This window comes from Enoplosus armatus, chromosome 1, assembly GCF_043641665.1.
Source record: "Enoplosus armatus isolate fEnoArm2 chromosome 1, fEnoArm2.hap1, whole genome shotgun sequence".
Lineage (NCBI taxonomy): Eukaryota > Metazoa > Chordata > Actinopteri > Centrarchiformes > Enoplosidae > Enoplosus > Enoplosus armatus.
The window spans coordinates 12,997,503-13,021,096 of record NC_092180.1 but is presented as its reverse complement, the minus strand read 5'-3'; the positions used below and the strand labels follow the sequence as shown (position 1 = coordinate 13,021,096).

Below are 23,594 nucleotides of genomic sequence, written 5' to 3'. Positions count from 1 at the left end.
TTTCCTCCAGCTCCTTAGCATACCAAATGTTACACAGTATCCTGAAACCACGGTTACCACACAGTACAGAGAAATATAAAGACAACTATTCTCCTATTAGTATTTAGAGGTCAGTCAAGTCACTCCCAGTTTCAAGAAAAGCCTTTCAAGTCATCAGCTAAACTTATGGTTGGCCACAACTTGTGAATAAGTTGTCTGCTGTTGTTAAAAAACCAATGAATTTGCAGTGTCTTCTTGCGTTGCACCACCCTGCCAAAATATGGTGTCATGCCTGTAGTCACATTCTGAAATCCCCACGCATTTCAGTCCCTTTGAAGGGACTCGAGTGCTGAAATGAGATCGCACAACCCGCAAGCGTATCACTCTAATTGAAGTTGACAAAAATACGAACTGCGCCCTTTTGAACTGCTGACATTGAACAGGGTGGATTAGGCAGCGTATATTAACAACAGGTGACAGGCTGGAGGGAACAGTGGATCGTCTGCTCTGGACGGTTTGAGGTTTGAGAGTGGCGTAAAGACATGAAAAAGGAAAATGTCTTATTTCATCTTCTTCCCACCTCATTTTTATACACACACACACACACACACACACACACACACACACACACACACACACACACACACACACACACACACACACACACACACACACACACACACACACACACACACACACACACACACACACACACACACACACACACACACACACACACACACACACACACACACAGATACATATTAGTATGGTCTTTACTTATCATGTATTACAAAATCATATATACACGTAGATACATAAACTCAGTCAAAAAATTTAAAACAATTTCACTGACCTTATGAAAATAATAAAAGAAAAGGCAAATAAAAACATCACAAGGCAATGTTAACACTGCTGTCAATGTTATAGCCTAAATACTGGAGCTGGGACAAGTAGTGTTGAAAAGGACAAAAATATAAACACACAACAGGTATAATGGAGAAAAAAAACCTAAGCATTTCATCAACAGTTTATACATATCTGTTTTGAAAAAGGGGGAATTCACTATAACATGTCTTCAAATGCATGGTAAACAAATAACTGTCTCTGCAGTGTTCATACACATGAAATTACTACTGCTGAACTTATATATAAATATAACGAAAGACTTGCTCAGTCAGCAAAAAATTACAAATCAAGATGTTCCGGTAGCTCAGCGTCACTATTTTAAAATCAGCAGTTACTCACTCTAAATATCTGATTCATGGTACCAGCTAGGTCCAATCTGATTGTGTAAAACAGACCGTATGTGAAACATTTACTGTACATCATCTGTTAGCCACCATGCTGTTTGATCACATTCAATTAACCATTAGATAAATCCTACATAGATATGTCATTGACTCATTCACTATATATCATGTAAATTAAACATTTATTACTTTTCCTTTTCAAATAGTACAGCTAAAAGAATCAGGTCCATGTCAGCTTTTGAAAAGAAGAAAAGGAAAGTCCAAATTGGAGCATCATAAATTATGACTATTATACAGCACTGCTGCAAAATACAAATATATACACTGTATACGCTCTTTCCAGAGCAACCAGAGCCCAAAGTTTCCAGCTCCACAACAGTAACAGTGAGGGAACACAAGCCTCCATCAAACATCAGACTCTGACCCTCCTATAGCAGTTCATGTAACATTAGTCTATGCACAAGTATTGGCAAATCTTTGAAAATAGGTTTTGCTTTAAACCACATAAACAAATCATTCTCATCATTTCAGTCTGTGTTTTAAAGTCAATTTAAAAATCAAATTCAAAGTCACTTGAACTGAGAGGTGACCGGAGCATATACAACTTTAGTCTATTTAGACTATTGACGCCTTGATGTAAAAGACGATGTTGGTGGCAAATCTTGAAGTGTTGAGGCTGTGACGAGAACCAGGCATCTGTTGTAGGCTGGTCAGAGGCTGCCGATGTTGGGGAAGCTCTTGAGCTTCTCTGGGAAGTCGTCTTTATAGAGGACCGGGTCTGCACGGTGTTCCACCACCTTCAGAGGCATTGTACCAAAGACCGATGCAAACTTGTTGATGCACTCAGATCTAGGGACGAAAACACAACTTGTTTACTTAAAAAGCAGGATAGAAACACATGTATTTAACAGATTCTGATTAGTAGTGTTTGCAAATAATGTATATGGATGTGGTTCCCATTTTCCTCAAATTATTATCATTTGTTATTTCTACATTTTACATATGTAGTATATAAGTTTACTGGCATGTAGAGGCTATATCCAGTCATTGATCTTATGTGTTTATTTACGTACAACCTGTGTACAAAATATGTATGACTTGAATTAAAGCGTTGCATCTAAATTTAATAATTTAGAGGTAATTGAAAAGCCATTTATCACTCAATTTCACTGACAAATACTGAGAGTTTTTAAAAAGAAGCAGATTGGTTTAAATTGAGTTTTACCCAAATTTTATGTCACTGTGACAACAAGAATGCAGTTTACTGTAAACAGGGTTCTCTCGAAATGAGCAGAAAATGCTTCTGGTAATAAAAAGTGAATCGAAGTGGGGAGAAATGCAAGTGCACTGTTCAGAATAATAAAAGAAACAAACCTTTAAATTACAGTGTATGTGCGACAAACAGTATTTTTAAAATCCAATCTTTACTCTGATTTAACATATTTAAATGTGATTTTAAAGTTTTTTAATATTCAAAAAGAAGAAACACAAATTCATGGGTTTTTGGAAGATAATAATCAAAAATAACTATGCTGTGAAAATATTCTACGACTGAAATTCTGCATAATACCAAGCTGAAGTAATGTGGTAGGTGTAACACATGCATGCAAAAAATGCTTTCGTTACAAATTAAAAACAGAAGAACAAAGATTTCCAGTTGCAGTTTGTAAACACAAACAAAACATATATTCTACTGTGCTCATTTCATCAAGTGCCATACCTCTCCACCATGTGCGTCTGATCCAGGGACAGTCCATCGATGGCAGTACACTCGGGGCACTTGAACTTTTTCCTGGGGGTCACCTAAACAGAAGCAGAACAAAATCACAGCAGCAGTGTTAGCTCAATTGAACTGTTTGTTAAACCTCAGCAGCCCAGACAGAAGCCAATAAACTGTCTGATGAAATAAGTCTGTGACATCCAACAAGAACTTTTGTCAAACACAGCGTGAGGAGAAATGTCTGAATTCTCATCAGTGGAGTCGGACAAAGATGAAGTATGGCTTTCCTCTGTCTAACCTCCATCACATCTACTCCCCCAACACATGCCTGCACCCAACGCTCTGAACCTGTGAGCGCATGTGTGTGCAGAAGAAAGTGAGAGACACAGAGAGAAGGAGACAGACGCGATTGGTTGGAGAGGAGAGGGTGAGTGTTTTCTGAGGGAACCTGCTGGAGATATGGTTGGAGGTGGGGAGCGCGGGTGCAGGCTTAGGGAAGTGTGCAGCTTGTGATTTGATGGCAGGGTGTGCGTGAGCCCCGGTGAGCTTAGAAAAACACGCTCAGAGGGTGAGTGCCAGTGAGTGACACCCAGATAAGGGAGGTTAAGGCTGGGGCTGTACCTCGGGCCCCTGCACCTGGGCACAGTCAGCGAGATGAGGAGGGGGAGAGGCAGTGAAGCCGAAGGGTGAGAGCTGATCAAACCCAGAGATGCTGGTCCGTTCTGTCAGGCTTCAGCCTCCCCCTGCAAGCTTAAAGCACCCAGGTCAGTGAGAGCTATGAACATACCTTTATGGGGGCTTTGCCTGTAATGTTAGCCACCAGGAAGTTCATGGCAATATCTTCACAGTTCATGTGAGCGTCCACCCAGTTCTTGATGTCTCCAGGCATCTTGTACGTGTACAAATAGTTGAAGTACTGGAAAGGAAACAGATTCACAACAACAAATGATTACCAGGTGTCATATAATGTAGATATACTGCAGAGTGATTGTGTGCAATAATCCAGACACTATTTGACGAGTATGTAGGAGGAACCACTGCACTAGAATTTGCTTTGAACATTTAAGTAGAAGTGAGATAACCTCGGTCTACCTATGACACTGTGCTCGTATATCACTCAAATCCTACACATATCCAAAACAGAGGTCTACTGGAAATTCTCTAATCCTTTCTGCAAACTTCACTCCCTTCTCAAAATTGTTTTTTTGTGCATCGTTACTAAGCAAGAAAGAGAAAGAAGAGGCAGAGCTCAAGCAGCCAAAACTACTTAATTTCAGCCAGGCTTTCCCAGGTCACCTTGTGGTAGAAGGCAGCTCCTGTTAAAACCATGGAGACCTCGTTGGTCCACTCCGACTCATACTTCCACTTCCCCATTTCGTGGTCCCAGAGGTGCAGCCGGCCTGGATAGCCCACCAGCCTGTCAGGGAACTCCCTCCATACCTGAAGCAGGACAGAAGACAGATGTCAGACATTTTCCGTTGAACTGAAGTAAGGTAAGAACTGATTACACTACAGGATGAATGATTAGTGGGTGTTCAAAAGAGAATTCAAGAATAAAAAAGTTTGTCTTAATATCTCTGAACATGTTTGTCTGAGCCAAAAATCACAACTGAGAATCAAAATTAAAGAAAGTAAAGTAGTTTTACGATTGGCTGAATATCTCTGGCTTAACACCAGCAGCCAGTCTGATCCTTCTACTGCAAGCAAGAAGCACTGTCAACTACTCGGACAGACAGCTTCTCTATCCTGCCTGCAATTCCACGTAATTATCTTTAAACTGAGCACAATTTTATTAAATGGCTTCTAAATGGATTCAGGTGAGTGTGCCGGGCTAAGTGGGGCCGGGCAGGTATGTGGGCATGGAAAGCATCAGCTCTAGACCTGTCATCATTCTTCACACATCAAACACATTCAACAGGCAGTCAAATCCCCAACTAGCGCAGAATGAGACTGTAATCTCCCTGAATGACTTTAAACTCTGGGATCAACGTGAAATGGTTCCCTGCAGTACCTGCCATCTGAGGAAGGATGGGAAAGTATGTCAAGGTTAACAGGCTTTTTTCTTTTTTTTTTTGAATGGGGGTCTTTTTCTCACCTCGTAGCCGAATTGCAATTCATCAGACGTCAGCATGATGATGTCGTCATCGATCGCTAGCACAGCTTCTGTCTCGATCTCGTCGTAGGGGAAGAAGCGGTTACTCAGCTTGTTCTCTTTGGTCCGCACAACTTTGAGAGGAACGCCGATCTTTGGCCAAAGAGTCTCTGTCAGGAGGAAAACAATACAATAATATTTACCACGATTCTAGTTTTATACATGCTGATAAAGAGCTGAAACAATTCAGCTGATTAATTGGTTAACAGGAAATTCATTGGCAACAATTTTGATAATCGATTAATCATTTAAACCATTTCTAAAGTAAAAAAAAAAATTTGCCAAAATTTGCTGGTTCATGTTTTACAAATATGAAGCTTTGCTGATTATATTTGTCTTATACGATAGTAAGTAGACTATCTTTGGATTTTGGACTGTTGGTCGGACAAAATAAGATATTTGAAGACGTCAACTCTGGGCTCTGGGCAATTGTGATGAGCATTTTTCACTTTTTTTCCATTAACCAAACAATTAATCAATTAATTGTGAAAATAATCTGCAAATTAACTGATTGAAAAAGTTACAGCCCTATATAGATGCATATATACAGCATGTGACACAATTTTCATACATTTGTATTGGTAAACATAAAATAATTATAAATATGGCCACTGTCAGTGTCTAAATATGGGTGAGGAATTATGATGTCATTCACCACTGACAGAGATATTTGAAGTCTGTCCTGGCAGTGGAAAACGGTGCTCTGGGAGTTTAACTTCACTCACTGACTCGTATCGCTACGCTAACCTCAAGCACGTGCAAATCTAACCACACTACGATTCTTCATGAGGCAGAGCAACAAAGTGTTTTTTCAGGCAAGCGTTTCAAAGATCTTGGGCAGTGTCCATGGCACGGACTATGGCACAGACAGATCATTCAGAATGTGTCCCCTCATTAATGGAGTAACTGGGGCCTGGCAGCCTATAAGAAGAGCTCCAGGTCCTCCTAACCACGTCTGAGGTCTCCTGTCAAAAGCTATTGTCAGGAAAAGTGCTATGTTGAACGCCCAGAGTTTCTTCTTTCGCTCTGTCCATGTTGCTGTCATCCCTTCTTTTATTTCCAACATTGGAAAGAGACAGTAGGAGTGAGGGAATCATAGGCTATTATCTGAATTTTAAAACACTGAAAGCAGGCCAAGACAATTTGATAAACATCATGTAATTTAAGCCTGTTACAAAACACGATCTTCAGACTCACAAAACAGAAAAGTGCTAGATTGTAAAAATAACATTATGGTCAGAAGATTATTTAAAAATAAACACAAGAGGAAGCAAAGTTAGGAGCCTGTAAACACATCAGATCAAGGCTTGGTGTGAATGACCAAGAAATCTGCCTTCCTATTGGACTGAGCCCTGTGAGTCTGACCCGTCAATGGCCCCTTGTTAATTCTAATGGGTCACAAAGCTCCAGCCAGGCGCCGCTGATGCCTCTAATGAAAAGGCAAGTCACAGCCACAAGGGAGCACTTCAAAGTCCTCTCATTACTTCATTACATTAGCCAACTCTTACAGCAGCAGGACCGATTTAATTCCTGGTCCAGAACAGTCTTCGTCTGAGTTCAGCCGTCAGTGTGGTAAGGCACGATTAACTGTTGTGTACTTAATTGCCATATTAAAGGCAAATAATTAGAGCGCAAGGTGCAATAAATAACAACTAATAAGAGCTTACTATGACACATCTCTGATGGACCACAACTGATGAACAGTAATGAAAGACAGAAAAAACAGGTAAAAATAAAAAAGTACTGCTGGTCAGTCACGACTGAAACCTACTGATGGCTTTTTTAGATATTATTGGCACAAATGCATTAGGTGTATGTATGCTTATGCTTAGGCTGCTGAGTACTGAGTAAAGTATTAACATCTCAATTGTCCTGCTATCACTTATCAATCTTTTCTGTTTGAGGGCAGCATGTTACGAAACTGCTTTACATTTACTTCACCTTCTGTAAAACAGAAAGCCAGAGAGTTGTGGCTCTAGCATTCAGCATGTCATGACAGCATTTATTCTGGACAGATGAAGCTTGGCTGCTTCTTGCACATCAGAGGATTCACTTTGGACCTTAACAACCACCATGGCATGGACAAAGGACGGGAAAAGGAAAACTAGACTCACTCATGTGAAGTTGTTAGGTCATTTTAGCTACTAGCTTAGCTACTCTTGTTTGTATCTAGCTGACAATTTTTTTTACAAAGCCTAGCAGCTGTCATGGGGGGGGGACTAATTTGTGGGCACAAATTAATAAATCACTCACTTAACACTAAAGAACTGGAGTTACAGGTTGTTGGGGTTAAACCGTACAGTTGGGGAGAAGCACCAAAGTATTAGCGGCCCCCTTGGTTATATCAATGTGGGTAGACATAAATATTAGAAACACCTCTCATTATAACATGAAACAGTTCGACAGCACCACACACAACAGGCTCACACACCAATATAGGATTTATTGCAAGGCTGTTGCAACATTTATACTGTACTGGTTTTAGCGAGTTAGTTTTACCTAATAAACTAGGAACTGGGTGAATATATAACAATGTCTTTTGGAAAGCTGCATGAACTTTTTTTATTTTGGATGAGAATACTCACCCTCAGGAGGACTCTTGTTCTGGTTATTCCACACAACCAGCAGCTTAGCCAAGCTGGGCACCTTGGAGATCTCTGTGATGACCCGGAAAAGACTCTCTACCCGATCGTAGGTCAGCACCACTGCTGTGAACCCAGGTGCCCTTGGTGGGATAAGTGGCAAGAACAGAGGGCTGTTCACACTGGTCCACTTCTACACGAGACAGGAAACAAAGAAAATTAAAGGCTGTTCAGGCCGTAAACTTTTTTTCATCCTTTTTCATTTCCATGGAAAGCGACTGTAGAGCTAGCCTCATGTCTTCTGTGTCAACCCCGTCTGTCATGTTTTCCATGATTTAATACACTATAATAGTACTTCACTGGACAGTGAGGTCACCTGCAGTAATTTCCAGATGATGGTTTTTATTATGGAGCAAGAATCATCCAACAACGTGTCACAGGGGCTAACAGAGGCAGAGCGCAAAGCTTCCAGTCAGAATGCCAAGTGAACCCTACAGAAGCAGCAGTACAGAAAGACAAGAAAGACCAGGAAGGACTTTGCAAACAAGACAGGTTGGCTACCCTCTTGTATCTACTGCTCTTGTGATGTTATTTTGACGGGTCTTCAGGGATGTAAGAGAAACAGGGTGGGACAGAGAGGAGGAAAGGGGGAAATGGGGAACAGTCAAAGAGTGGAGTTGCCAGGTAGTGAATAGCGGCCGTCTATCGTCAATGTGGAACTTGGCTTTTCTGTCATTGCTCCTCTTTAAAATGGCTTGTAAACCCTGGGAGCTGCACTGACTCCAGCTTAGATCAAATGACACTGTTAAATGCAGGAAGCCACAGTTTTCTGCTGGTATGAGTGTACTATATACTAAAAACCAAAACAGGAGACAACTAGTGTTAGTCTGTGTGCAAACAATAACTAACTTTTTTGTTTACTAAGTTTCTTCAAGTGAAATAAAAAGACAACCCATATCTTTCATTTACAAGCATGTGGTACTATAACACTAGCAAATAAAAGAGCATCATGGTTGACTCTTGATATATTTCATCAAAGGCTCCAAAAATGTTCCACCCTGGTTACAGTGACAATCACTCTGACAGGGGTAAAGAGAGCATATCTAACACAGTAAATCTGTGGGCTTCTTGAAGTACATATAAACCCAGTTTCTCCTCTGGTCCTAGGTGGCCACACAGTGATTATGTGGCTCCTTCCACAGCATCTACACAAGCCTGTCAACAGAGACACAGTCACTGCCTTTTACACAACATCAGTCACTCCTCCACCAATAAAAACCCACTTTATTGGTAAGTGGAAACTTCCTTGTGGTCATTTGCACATTGTCAAAAAAGCAGAGGGGGAAATAATTAAACTAACACATATACGCAGCACAGATGCATTAAAACTGAATAAAAGAGGCAGAGACCACTTAAGTCATTTGTCAAACAGAATAAATTGGATGAAAAGAAAGCCGGAGCTCAATATGTCACCAACAGATCTGAAGGAGTTAATGTGTTTTATGTACTTAATATTCAAAAGAAAAGAAAATAATTTGGTTATTTGAACTGCTGGAGTGGTTCTTCATTAATCTTAGACATTTTAAACAGCCTCAAAAAGGATGTAGATTAAGAGCAAGAAAAAATAAAGAACTGCCAAGTATTCAAAATGTCTTTATCTATCGGCCCTATCTGTTTATCTGTAGAAACATTCAACTCACATAAGTATTACTAATGTACACCGATGCAGAGGCACAGTAGTGGTGCATTTAATCTAATCGTTCAATTAACTGATGAACAATGCAACTCATTAGTATAAGGACCGTGCTTTGTTTTTTTTCTTTTACTATTCCGGGTCCATTTCTGCCAACTGGATTTCCAACAAAAATGACTCTGAGGCTTAAGTGCTGACTTTCAGTTTTATGTAATGTATTCACATCCATGGTGGGTGAACACTGTAGGACTTGCAGCTCTTTCTACCCTTTTGGGATTATGTCTAATACATTTTATAGTACATGGTTAATCAGATGTGAGTGTAAAAACCCTCAAAATAAAGCTAAAAGTCAGTATTTCATCCTCATAGAAGTTTGTTCATTTCAAATCTAATGTGCAGGAGGACAGAGTCAATGCAAAAATGTCCAAATACTTACAGACTGTACTGTAGCTTTTGAACAAGATAATGATCAAATAAGACTTTCATATGCCCAGGTGCCAATCACCACAAAAATGTTTTAAACTCAAATTTGAAAGCCTGAGATGCCTCAATTCTTAATGTATAAACCTTACAAGTATGCCCACTACCTACAACTCCCAAACAAAAAGCAGCTTGTCCCTTATTCTGAAACCCCCCTTCCAAAGGCACCAGCAATCCTGGGAAATGTGCTTTCAATTACCAGCCTAAGGACTACAGGAGGAGGAGAGGGGGAAAAATATGTCTGCCTGATTTATTTAGTGCTCTGTGCAAGTTCTTCTCACCATCCGTTCACTGAATCCATCGAGAAAACACTTCATCTCCCATCTCAGGCAGGAATGGCCAAAGGTCTGTACCCTGACACAATTAACCTCCTCGGGGTCTGGACAAACCTTGAGACCTGAGTGATACTGATAGACAGGCCTGGGGGTTGGACGCTCTGACAAAACATTTTGACATAAGTGGGCAATGTCAAGTGTAACTGCTGATTAACAAGCAACCTGTTCAGAGGAACCAACCATGGTCAAGAGAGAGCAGCTGCTTGACGGTAAACTGAAAAGACAAAACATCAGGAAACACCATCAGAGTGCTGCTTGTTTACACCAACGCAACCTGATTGTGACTGCCACCTCTTCATTGAATCTACTGGGATTCTTCTAGACATTTGACAGATGCAAAGACACCATTATGCATCCACACACATGCTCACATGCACACGCCTCTACCCCACAGGCTGAGGATGGAGGAGACTCTACATCACACTGGGCTGATTAACAACTCCTGAGAGATGGTCGCCCAGCCAAGCTGTCTGCAGCCACAAACTCCCACAACCACAGGGATGCTAAACACACACACCATTCTTCACATCCAGCGTACTCGCTACAAACACAATGACTCAGACATGCAGGAACTTATTTTTCACCACAACGGAGGCATCCTCCTAGTGCAGAACTGCTGACACAAACTGGCTGCCTCAGAGCTAGCTGGGTGTATACCAAACTGTGAAGCGCTGCATGTGTGGCGCTTCAGAAAGAGCGAAGGCATCTACTGTCACTCTGCCACAGAGGCTTCGATTTACAAGACACAGGAGATTGGGGAAGCTTATGTGGCACTGTGAGCGGTGAACACGGTCAAAGCTCCATTCTGGACTGCCGTCTTTCAGATGTCTGCAATAAAAAGACTTCTAGAAATACAATTGAGCGGTCCAGCACAGTAGAGCACACAGGCTGTATAGAATATATAGCTGTTTGTTGGAAGAGAACAGCAACAGGAATAGACAGAGCTAAACATCAGATACTTCTGAAAGACAATAATGGAAGGTTAGGACACAACAATAATACCATAATCTTACAGTTACAAACAAATGAAAAATGCACATCAAACAACAAAGTCTATACAGTTACATACCACCACAGGTGGATTGTTCCACTGCTCGTAAGTGCGTGCAGCATATGGGTAGATGCGGTCGTTGATGATCTGGAGCGTTGTCAAGCCAATAGCCTTCATGGAGCTGAAGTAGGCCTCCCAGAACCAGCGTGCCTATGGACAAATGAAACGGCCTTCTTAAATTGTACCCATAAAAACAAAAATTGGCACAGAAAAAAAAGAGCAAACACAAAATATGCTTTGAGGATCGACATTGTGCTGCACAATTAACAAAATGTATATTAACCAAAAACACTCTATTCAACTTTAAGAGGTGTTCACTTTCCAAATGTAGACAATACAGAAGTGCAGAATTGGATATTTATAATACCAAATGAAAAAGTAACTAATATAAGAATAATTGCAGTTTTTATGTTTGTAGTGAAGACAATGACTATGTTTACATGGACTACAATAATTGACCTTAACTTGACTGTTGGCATGTTGTTATTGCTTACAATTTGTATAACATGATATGGCCAGTACAGAAGATAACACATCAGTGTGAAGTCATGACTGTAAAATTCAGATTTTTCCCCTCAGTCAAAGTCTTAAAAGACCATTTTGCAGCCCTCTTCAGCCTCTTGACCTGCTTCTAAAGCTCTCTAAAATCTCTTTTGACTGTGTCTGTTTTACTTCAACGGATCTCTGATGTGAAGAGCAGACTTTAATGATAACTGAACTCTTAACCCAGGCATAAGTTAATGTTATCACATTGGCTGCTGGAGAACCCAACTCAAACTGCCCTCATTCACGGTTCACTTCACATAGTGTTTTTCAGACCGCAAAGATGAAAAAGAATACTTTTACATTTAATTTTTATTTCAGATAGTTTGTTTAAGCTCTGACTGTGTTATGGTTGAAATGCAGAGATGAAGATATTTGAGGTTCATTACCTCTTTTTCCACTTTTTAATACCATAAACCATGAAAGTTACAATGAATTGATCAATCTAGAGTACAGCTACAGACCATAACATATGTGTCTAGCCTCCTTGCCTCCTGCAGGCCTCTATTCTATTAACCAACTTCAAGGGACAGCTCAGAGGCGAGACAACCCTATAAGAGTTAATGAAGCTTCAAACAACACTATCTCCAGCCAGGAGGCACCGTGTGAAACTGACCCGACGCCAGCCCACCAGCTCCTCAATGACCCACAGTTCCGGGGTAGAGGATGTGAAGATTTGAGTTTAAAGCACTGAGCTATATTTCTATCTGGTCCTCCAATTACAATGCACCAGTGTGTATTATTGGCTAATGTTTGCCCTGTGTTAAACAAAGACAGTCATTACTGGCACGTGAATTATGTGACCATTGCCTAAAATCGAAGACAAAGCATTGGAGACGTACAACAACACAAAAACAGCGTGTATTTTTATAGAGGAGATGAGTGAGGAGAATCCAAAAAGACTTTCTAATCTCAGGGGGGAATCCCAACAGCCCATAAATCAGCCAGTGATGAAAGTTTCTTTTCTGACCGGGAGGAGGCAGAAAGCAAACTGTGCTGGCCCGAGGGCCCGTCCCACCACCCTCCACCCTCTCCCAGTGCCTGAAGGAATTTTTATGAGCAGGGAAGAAGAGACAGCGTTGCAAGAGAGGAAGAAAAACCCTTACTTCCAATTCCAGCATCTAGCCTATAGTCTATACTGTGTTTCTGTTTGTTCTACTGATGAACAAAGATGTGTAGCAGTACAAATACGGCAACTCTGACCAACTCAATCCATTAACTAACCAAAATTTATTTCACCAATAAAAAGAAAATTATGCATAATGTTACAAATGTAACAATAAACCTGATTCAACATATGTTACTCTGTAAGTAAACATTACAGTCATCCGATGTAACGCTTGGTTAAAACCGAATTATCTTCTCATTTCCTTCTAGTTTAGAGAACTCCGCAGCGGCTCCCGCTCCTTTGTTGTTGAAAATTGTTAAAATAAAGGTCAAAGAGATGATCAGAAACAGTTTAGATTACAGTAGTCTGCATCACTTTGTTGAACTCAGTGGAAGTTGTCAAGCGCCTGACAGATGATTCAACCTATAGACCAGAATTGGTAGCCAGTAAGCTGAGAAACAGAACCAGGCAATCATTAGTGTTTTTGACATAATCAAAAACAGCAGTGAAACCGAGTCCGTTTCAATCATGTGAGCTACTCGCTGGGAATATTGTTTTGCTCAAGATTTATTAGCACTTTACTTTTAACTGTGATCAAAACATTTCTACACACTCAACTTGTTATAATAATTACCTTGTCTCCCAGGTGTAAATCAGTCCTTATTAGAATGGCTAAAATAAAAACTAGCAGGACTTTGGGTCTCGAGGACCACGACTCAAGTCCACGGCTTTAGGTTTCATGTGGGATTACACAGTCTTGGTGCTAGTGAGGCCCATGGTTTTCTGGATTACTGACTACCCCACAGACAGACCATAGTTTATGAGGATCAAAACATTCTGCAGTGCACCACAGATGCACACCAGGAGACTGTGTCCTCTTCTGTTCACCCTTTACTCTTTAGATTTCTTATTTTCACGTTGGGCTGTGAGGTTCTGATAACTCCTGCATTTGTGAGGGTAAGGGGAGAGAATAGGAACCTGGTGGAGGACCTCAGTTGATAGTTCAAGGAGATCAAATCTGCAACTCTAGATTGGTGAGATTAAGGAGCTGTTATTACATTTTTGACTGACCAAAAAGCCACTGACACCTGTCATCAACCTGGCTGACGGTTCAGTTCTGCATGAGGGGATGCATGTAAAAAGAAGACTGAACTGAAGAGAAGCAGACAGCATATAAGGGAGAGGAGAGTAGACCGACTTGGGGGGGGGGGGGGGGGGGGGGGGGGGGGGCAGTAGAAGAGGAACGGATGAGGAGTAAGTTGAACTCCATCTTGGGCAATAACTCCCTCCTCCCATCTTATATATTCTAACTTAACAACAGAATTGATTTGGCTGTGCTAATCTAATAATGTGGATGTATGTGACCCAAACAAGGCTCATGGAAGTCAGTACACAAACATGGGCTCAGGGGTCTCTGTTAGCACTGTTATCATCTCACAGCTGTTTAGTATGTGGCCTTTTAAAATGTGACCTAAATGGATGTTATTACATCATCTCAAATTTGAAAATGAGATCTGTTGTCTGAACCGAGTCTGCTGACTACTGATGGAAGCCCAACAGTAGCCTATCACAATTTGACCTGGTCTCCAATAAGACCTGATCCTTAAACTGACCAAATGTTCTGTCCCTGCAGGATGAACTGAAACTATACTACCACTTGTTACGTAGATGTTACTACTGTAACTATCAATATTTGTGTCAAATGAAAACTAGACCTGCCAGTACTCATTTAACAACTTTATTTTTTTTTTTTTACCCCAAGAAGCTTAAATGTATTAATGTATTAGCATTGGTCTATCAATTTCTCACAACCAAATCATCCAAACAATACTTTTGATATCACAGGTAGCTCTCTGGCCTCTGAATATTAAAAGGAGTAACTATAATTTATGTTGACACAACCTTTAACTATTTGAGGTAAGTATGCATTGTCTATTCCTACTTTTACATTTGTGAGCAAAAAGGTCAGACCACATGGGAACATAGACAGACACAGTTTGAAAGCAAAGGCTGCTGAGCCCTCTGCTGGCAAAACTAATGAAATACATCAGCTCAAAAACATCAGAAAGGAAAAGAAAGGAAATCAATGTTTGAGCTTTCCTAGAATATCGGCTGAATGTGCGGTTTTTTTTTTTACTGTCATCTTATTATAACTGTAATACTAAACTGTAATATTTATTCCAACAAATAATCTGAGCTCGATTGAGCCATGTACAGCATTTGTGTTTTTGTGTGAGTAACAGGATCTTCTTAGTAATCACGCGCTTGCAGTCTTAAGAGGTGCTTGAGCACTGTGTCAGTTACCGGAAATACGTCACACATGTAGGTACTTGAATATGCGAGAATATAGTGCAGATATTCAGACAGAGCCATTATCTTCAAGAGCTAAATCCATAATGTGGCGTTAACATGCTTTCTAAAGTGAGTTTGACTTCATCTGCTAAATATAAGTTTCACCAAATTCATAGTAAAATGACTTCTGTAGAGAAATGTCTTCAAGAATGAATTTACAACCAATTCAATCCATCTGTAGACCATCACATCAGGCAGAGGAGCACTGTGAGCAGTGTATAAGAATATATATCTCTTACCCCCCCCCCCCCATATCTCATGAAAAAGCCATGTTTTTGAGCTTGTCTGATGTAATCCAACCCCAAGCCCCTCTCTGAGCCCTCGGCCTAAAATGTCTGTTAGGCCAGTATAATTAGTAAATGGACTAGAGTTTATACAAGAGAATGAAGAGCAGCTGAACTGGTGCACTTCTCTTACAGCTGCTCTCACTTTTGTTTATTGTGGCTCAATGCAGATATCAAATGGAGAGAGAAAGTGAGATGTCTTCCGTGCATTTCACGTGAGCTAAAATCAACATAGCAGAGTCTTCTGAAAGCTTTTTAAAATCTAGACTGAGCAAAGGAGGAAATTCAAACTTACAAAAAGTGAGGGGGGTGTCCAAATTTCTGTCTTTCGCACATCACATAAAATTTGTTTCAGCATTCCATGAACTTGATTGGTTGGTTGGTTGGTTGGTTGGTTGGTTAAGGTGTACGCGACATACAAGTGCTATAACTCCACCACTATGTCAATCTGAGTTATCAAACTGCAACTACATGTAAGGTACATGTAGCTACAAACATTATGACTGTTACCTGTCTCTGCATTTCTTCAACTTGTCTGTGAGGAATACTCTTTAGGATGGTGTACATCTCTGACAGCTTCTCCTCTGGAATAACCACAGATGCCCTGTGCAGAAACAGAAACATAATCATCAGTGAACTGAAAATGGTAGACTGTCAACCCATTTACTTGTCTTTCAGCCGTTCAGTGACTTAAGCAGACCTTTTCCAGTCAAGTACTTCAGAGAATGGCAGAATGTAGGAGTCAGCAAGGATGACGGGGACACAGCCAGCCTGCAGCACATCACTGAGGGCAGCCTGACCCAAACGTGCCCCCCGCAGCACCACACAGAATGAAGACTCCTGTAGAGACATGTTGGGAGAAAACTGTTAACAAACTAACCAAAACAAGGCTCTACTCCATTTCCACTGCTAGAACTTTAACTGCATTTCGTAGTAGCATAATTCCAGTTTTAGTTTTAGTTCCTAATTTCTACTTCCCAAAAAGTTCCTGCTCCCAAAGAAATACTTATTAAAGGCCCAGAAACTATTAGGCTCCAGGAACTGCAGTACTCACCATTGCTGAGTGGTAAAACATAATCTTGGCGACTGCTCAACGTTATTAATAAAATAATATTTAGCCAATAACAGATTGGATTTTTTGTTGCCAAATTCACGAAAGTAGTACATTTAAGGATAGTGCATCTTTGAAATAAATCGTTTTTTAATGCACTTGTGCTTCCCACCTGCAGGATCTGTGGGTAGTCATACACCTGCCCCTTGTAGCAGCGTTTTCGAGCAGAGGCGGCACCCTGGGAGAGGTTGCTACACTTGTCCAGGAGGAGCAGTGCTTCTCCATTTTCTTCCTTCAAGCGCTCCAGTTCAGCGCGGTACTCTCGGTGGATGGCGGTTTGAGAAGACAGAATAAAGTAGCGCCGTGGACTGGGGGAATGGAGATATGCAACTGGTTTTCAAGTCATACTTTATACTTTATAACTCCTTAATCAAGACCAGCCTAAAGAGTGTTGATAAACCAGTACATTCTAAATATCACACATCATTATGGTTGGAGCACTTTCTGTAGAGAAGTTGCTGGTGGATAAATTAGGTAAAGTGACTGTAATTTGGTCATGATGTGAGATGTGCTCACCCAGGCTGTCTCTCAGGCAGCTCAACATCCGCAGAAAGGGGGCTGTAAACTGGGATGCTGACATCATAACCTTGTCTGTAGGTCCATGTGGAGAAACCGCCTCCAGCCAGCAGCGTTCTGAAACAAACAGACCTGGATTGTAGCAATGCTTCAACACAATTCAACAGACATGAGATACAGGAACTTAAAAACACAAATGTATTCATTTGTTCTTTTGCTACCAACAATGCTGATGTGACACATGAAGTGACATCCAACAAGGCTTAGTGCCCGGGTTAATAGATCCCATATAGTCCACTAGGTGATGAAATGTGTCTTGGACTCTGCTCTATTCTCAGGCAAGGTGGATATAAAGTGGAAACACACAGTCCGTCACACACACACCTGGTTCTGATGAGGCTCCATGCCAAATGGACTCCAGCTGGATGAGCCCAGGAAATTCCTTGCAGCTAAAGATAGTGTTCATTGTCTCAAGGCTGCGTGTCCATAAACCCAACCTCTTCCATCCTCAACCATCACTCTAGCCTATGGGACATCTTGAGACACACAGGCTCTTTGCTGGTAAATACAACCAGATTTTAAACGTCTCCTCAAGGCCTCTTGAAAATATGTTACCTCCCAACTGCTTGTAAATATCTCTTTCATCTTCATCAAATCATCATTCTTAACACTTTGTGAGTGACTGCAGTTATGGTAAATGATAGTTAAGGTTGCGTAATCCTTTGTAGCATGAAGAGGAATTTCTTCTGTCCCGGCAACAGAATATACATAAACAAGAAATTATTTATCCTCATGATTTGTGCCTACACGTGGGAAGTTCTTGACAGGAATCCTGACAACATACTTCACTCCCGTCTGGCATTCTGAATAAAGTTTAAGCAGTAGATATCTGAATAGACTGAAGTAGTATATCAACTGATGACACTTTAATGAATCCATGCACCAAGCCCATGGCGGTGGCCTTTATCTTTGATCTAAATATGAGTGTTTTTGTTCTATATATGTCCATTCTGTTAATGCACCTTGTTCACTACAAGGAGCGAGTCATTTAATTAATTCCACTGTATCGTTTGAACATACTATGACATTGTGGAACCATTATTGGTAATTTTAGGTTTCACAATGATTCATGACCAAAATGAACCCATTCTCAAATATTAAGATGGCTTTTGAGATGTATAGTAGCTACCTGTCTCTGGGCACATCCAAGGCAGTGTTGTAGTCTGGGGGGCCTCCAGGTAACATGTTGAAAAGTAGGTGATTCATCCCTTTGTCCCATCTACCAAAACATACACACATTAGTGCTGGAATTATAATATAAATGAATTAACAGATTATTTGAACAACAGAAAATCAAGTGATGGCAGCTTTGCCATCAATTAACCTTTTAAGAATCAAGTAATCAAATAAAAATACAACATTCACTTTTATCAAATGTGAAAAACTTCATTTCATGCAAGCATTTATTAAAAACATTTGGGTTGTTTTTAAACTGTTGGCCAAAAAGGGGAAATACATTTTGAGACATCACTCTCTCAATATTTTATTTAGTAAAATAATTATTAGTTTCCATCCTACACAATACACATGGTTAAGTGATCGTATATAGACTTTAAGGGATTAAAAAGCTACATTATAGCTTTAACACCAATGATAACAACACAGATATGGGAGCAACTTGAGGAAAAGAGGTTCATATAGCGGAATAACCAGAGGGCAACTGAAAGTGACAAAGCAGTACAACTCTACTACATGGTTAAAAGTGATTAAGACAATGATTTTTTTTCCATGACTGGTTCTAGTGTAAACGATTACCTGGGTAGCATTGCCAGAGCCTGGGCAGTCTCTCTGATTCGCAGGGAGTTCTGATTGAGCACATCAATGGATGGGACGAAAAGACAAGCCCTGGTGACGTCATCTGTGTAAAAGTCACTGTCAGAGATGGCACTGAGCAGGTCATTGTATTCTCGAGACAGTCCAGTGCTGCTGATGGGAACCCCCAGTTCATCCACAAACTTCTGCAGAGGGTAGATGTAGACCTACAGAAGCAACAGTTTCAACAATGGGGCATAATTTCAACAAGCAACACTGCAAAACATTGGCACAGAGGCTGTGTGTGAGCTCATTGATGTGAGAGTTGTTTTTGTTTTGAGAGGCAGTTACCTTGATTCTGTTTTTAGGATTGTAGCCACATCTGTACACATCAAAACAGGTGTGCATGCGACAGCTGAGGTCCCCCCTCTCAGGAATAGGACTGGAGACAGGCAGGCGGACCAGAGGTGCATCGTGAACACTGCGTTTATCAAGGCTCCAGTCAGCTGCGGACTCGATGGAGTGGGGCCAGAACTGAAACATCCCGGTGGCAATTAGTCCCAGCAGCACCACAGAGAAGAGGGTGATGTAGTATATGCGGTGCTTGGTTTTCATCCGGGGGATAAGAGCAGGGCCCCGCGAGCTGTATTTCCCAGACGCATACATGCCTGACACGTCTCTCTCCAACCAGCCACTGTAAAGACAGACTTCTGATCAATGACAGCTTCGGGTACTGGTTATACACAATCAAATGCAGTCTACTCTGCCTAAAAAATAGTCACAGGTCCCCCAAAATCGCAGTATGTTTTAATATAAAGAGTGCAATGAATAATATGAACAATGAATGAATAATCAGTTGTTGATACTGTCTTTGCTATCAGCGACACGCTAGCGATAACGATAATAGATCCTTAACTGCTACTGAGCCAATGTCATCTGCCAAAAAGCCAAAATATTGACCATATCGCGAGGAAAACATCTTAAAAATTGGTGAATTTTCAAGGTGAACTGCCAGAACATCGACAACTGTGGTTATCCTTCCTCAAATTAACTAGGAAGCTAACTTGGCTAACCGCAGCTAACGTAGTAAGTTAGTTAGCCAACTAAACCAGCTGTGTAAACATTCATGCTAAGTTAGCTGACTAACGTCAGCTAGCACTATTAAAGGTTATAAAACGATTGAAAACAATGACAAATTTCTATCGTTAAGCTATAACTACATATATGTTTTACCCACCGAGACGTTTAACGGAACGACAAGTCGGTCTTAATTCATGGCAACGGTTAGAAAACAGGCTAACGTTACACTTCTAAATACAGTGTTAATGCTAATCTAGCATAAAGCTAACATCGCTCCAGGAAATCCTTCACTGATTTCGGAAGTTATTCTTCTTTGCTTCTCACATCTACTGTTGTGACTCAGGAGGGCAGATGCTTTGCTTCCCTCTAGTGGGAGTTGAGATGCAATACCACGTGTTTTACCAATGCACAACTTCTGCTGCCGATGCTTCTTCCAGGGTTCCCAAAACCATTTGGAAAGGTAATTCCTGTTTTCCTGAAAAAATAAATAAATAAATAAATAAACAAAAAACTCAAGGCCTCCTGTACCTCGGTACTGCAGTATGAATTACACCAGGTACTGGTGCAGTTTATAACCCATATTCTATGCTGTAAATCAGTCATAACATTGTTATAATCTGGTGTGATTGTCGTTATCAAACAGAGACCTCCCATCCCGGCTGTGTCATTTCACCCATGACACCTCCATAAGGCTCAACGGTAGATGCTGATCTATATCAGACCTACTGTACACTCATAACACACTGCACCTACACTTGGGCTTAAATATAGCTCAGAACAACTCATGCCATCTTTATTCAAAATCCATCTGCACTCAGCAGTTCTAAAACTGATGACACATTCTTTACATCAAATCTAAAACACGCACTTTTTCAGGCAAAATCTACTCTCAACTACTATCCTTCATGCACATGTAGTACATCACAGGTAAGTGGTTTAAAACAATTTGCTTTCACTAATAGCCAAGTCTGTTAATCTGAATAATTCTTTGCAAAAATGTGCCTGCAACATACACCCGTGATGGAAAGTAACTAAGTAAATTTACTAAAGTACTGTACAATTTTGACATACTTGTACTTTACTTGAGTATTTCCATTTTATGTTACTTTATACTTCTACTCCCCTACCTTTCAGAGGTATATATTGCACTTTTTACTACGCTACATGTATTTGACATTCAGTTACTAGTTACTTTTTACATAAAAAAAACATACGAAATACTTATTATGATATGCTGCAGTACTATAATACTAATATTATGTATGTAAACTTGGCTCCACACTGATGAACTACGTCATTAAATTGGTCTTACATGTATTCGTTGGTGATAAAAACAGAATAATATAATATTCTATAATAATATAACACTTGAGCCATTCTGCATAATGAGTACTTTAACTTTTGATATTTAAGTACATTTTGCTGATAATACTTCTGTACTTACTCAAGTAACATTTCAGTATTTGTATTTGAAAATGAGTATTTATATTACTTTTACTTAAGTAAAGCATCTGAGTACTTCTTCGTCCACTGACATACACCATCTTGTAGCAGAAACTCAATAGAAACTTGATTACACACGTTCATAAATAAGACATTTATACTCCTATTATACTATAAATATATATTAGATATTAATATACTGTAGCAGTGAGGAAATCAAGCAGACCCAGAAAACCTGGGACATGAAGTACAATTTGTGGCTCGTTTAAATAGACAAAATGCTGAGAACAGTATATCAGTAGTACAAGCTGACAGATATGACACAAATTCATAGTTATTTTCATAGTTTGCAGTTTATTCCATTACAGGCAGGGCAGTGAGGGGGAGGGATTAAATACATTCTCATTGTGGGGCAGGAAAGGAAGGGAAGCAAACCAGGTAAACATGGACAAGACATAGTTGAATTATTCCTCCTTCAATATAGACCAATTTGTAAATCTGCCAATAGTTTGAATAAATAACTTTCAGATGAAATATATTTTTTTCTATATGTCAATACTGATATCTTTTAATATATTCATTATCTCCTTATTGTTATATAGTTGTTCTCTACATGACTCTATTGGAATTCATCTTTTTTTTTTTTTTTTTTAGACATCTGCATAAATAATTACACATAGAAGATGGTGCTGTACACATCATGGTGGAAAGTATTATAGTGCTTTCTTTCAGCAGTGTTTAGTGTATGACCGGCTGCAAGCAAAGCTACTGTACGTAGGACACTGCTGGCCCAACCTTAGTGTGTCATGTGAGAGACTACTAGGACTGGCAGCATGATTTGAGTCGTGTCAGACTGTAAACTGGCTGGAGCTGTCTGCTGTGAGTAACCACAGCAAATCTTATTCCAAATGGAGAGACTGTGCAGATCACTATGGTGACTCCAGGCTTGACTGTGGCGCTGCACCAAAGGTCACTGTGAGCAGGCTGCCACTCCGCAGCATGTCTCACCACTATGAAACATTTGTAAAAAGAGCATATTGTCACCATGCCATGGCAGAATGTCAAATACTTTTCCACTCGGACAGAAAAAAAGCTGAAATATATAACTCCTTACATTTGGGAAAGTCTAAAAAGTCCTCCACACTGTCCCAAAAACTGAGATAAAAACCACTGACATCAAACCAATCTGTTGCAAGAGCAATAAGGATAATAATACCATCAAATATAGCAATAAAAGTGATAACAACATTAACCGTAATAAATAACGCAAATTGTGAGCCACCTGTTACACCCAGAGTGATATGGAAGATTGTACGCCACATACAGTATTTAGAATTGGCATACATTATGTTCCAGCCCATGTATTCATTCAGTCCGACCTCAAGGGTGTTTGAGATGAACCACATTAAAGGGAAGCAAACACCTTGACATCCAAGATGACTGACAGCACCTTGAGAACAAGAGAAATGATATCCCGGGACACTTTTAGGATACACAGTTTGGTCCTGTCTGGTGACCTGTGCATTTAATAAGCCTCTCAAAGGTTTGACGTTACATATATTATAAATTTCTGGACAAGTTTAGAGCTTATTTACTGTGACTTAATGACAAGACTTGTTCTATACCAGCCATGCTACTCTGAAATGCATAAAGCATGCAGACCTTGACCTGGGCACATTGCTAAGAGCTCTCCTAAGAGAAAGGTACAGTAGTTATGAGACTAGGACAACTATTAGCAAGTTCATTATTGGTTCAAACCCAAGGTGCAGAGGTTGTGTTTTCGAAATGAAAGCCATGGCAGTGTTTTAAGGTCAGGATGGCATCTTTCCCCGTGGTGTTGCTGTGTAACAGTCTATATGGGAACCAACAGAATGGCTAGGGAAGGAGATAATGAACTTAGCTTGTGTTTAAATAAAGCAATATCCATATACGTATACAAAATTACATCTCATAAATACATTTGGCAATACAATGTATTACATTTTTTGGCAAAGGGGGGGTAAATTGAGCAATATGATGTGTGCAAGAGTATCCAAATGTCAATCTAAGTGGCTTATTGACAATTTCTCTTTAAAAATAAAGAAAAGAAAAAATAATTCA

The 23,594-nt window shown here is 40.2% G+C and overlaps 1 protein-coding gene across 1 annotated transcript; it reads right to left on the bottom strand.

Annotated features, from left to right (window-relative positions):
* Positions 1–1,769: 1,769 nt before the first annotated feature.
* ext2 (exostosin glycosyltransferase 2) lies at positions 1,770–20,289 on the bottom strand. The gene is made up of 15 exons (XM_070904485.1): positions 20,209–20,289; positions 19,323–19,665; positions 18,975–19,198; positions 18,349–18,438; positions 17,160–17,276; positions 16,756–16,951; positions 16,233–16,372; positions 16,043–16,136; positions 11,264–11,395; positions 7,690–7,879; positions 5,048–5,214; positions 4,249–4,392; positions 3,740–3,868; positions 2,953–3,035; positions 1,770–2,081 (listed from the first exon to the last, which is right to left on the bottom strand). Exons 2-15 carry the CDS (start codon positions 19,635–19,637, stop codon positions 1,943–1,945), a joined length of 2,160 nt encoding a protein of 719 aa, XP_070760586.1. The 5' UTR covers positions 19,638–19,665; positions 20,209–20,289; the 3' UTR covers positions 1,770–1,942.
* Between the last annotated feature and the right edge of the window lie 3,305 nt (positions 20,290–23,594).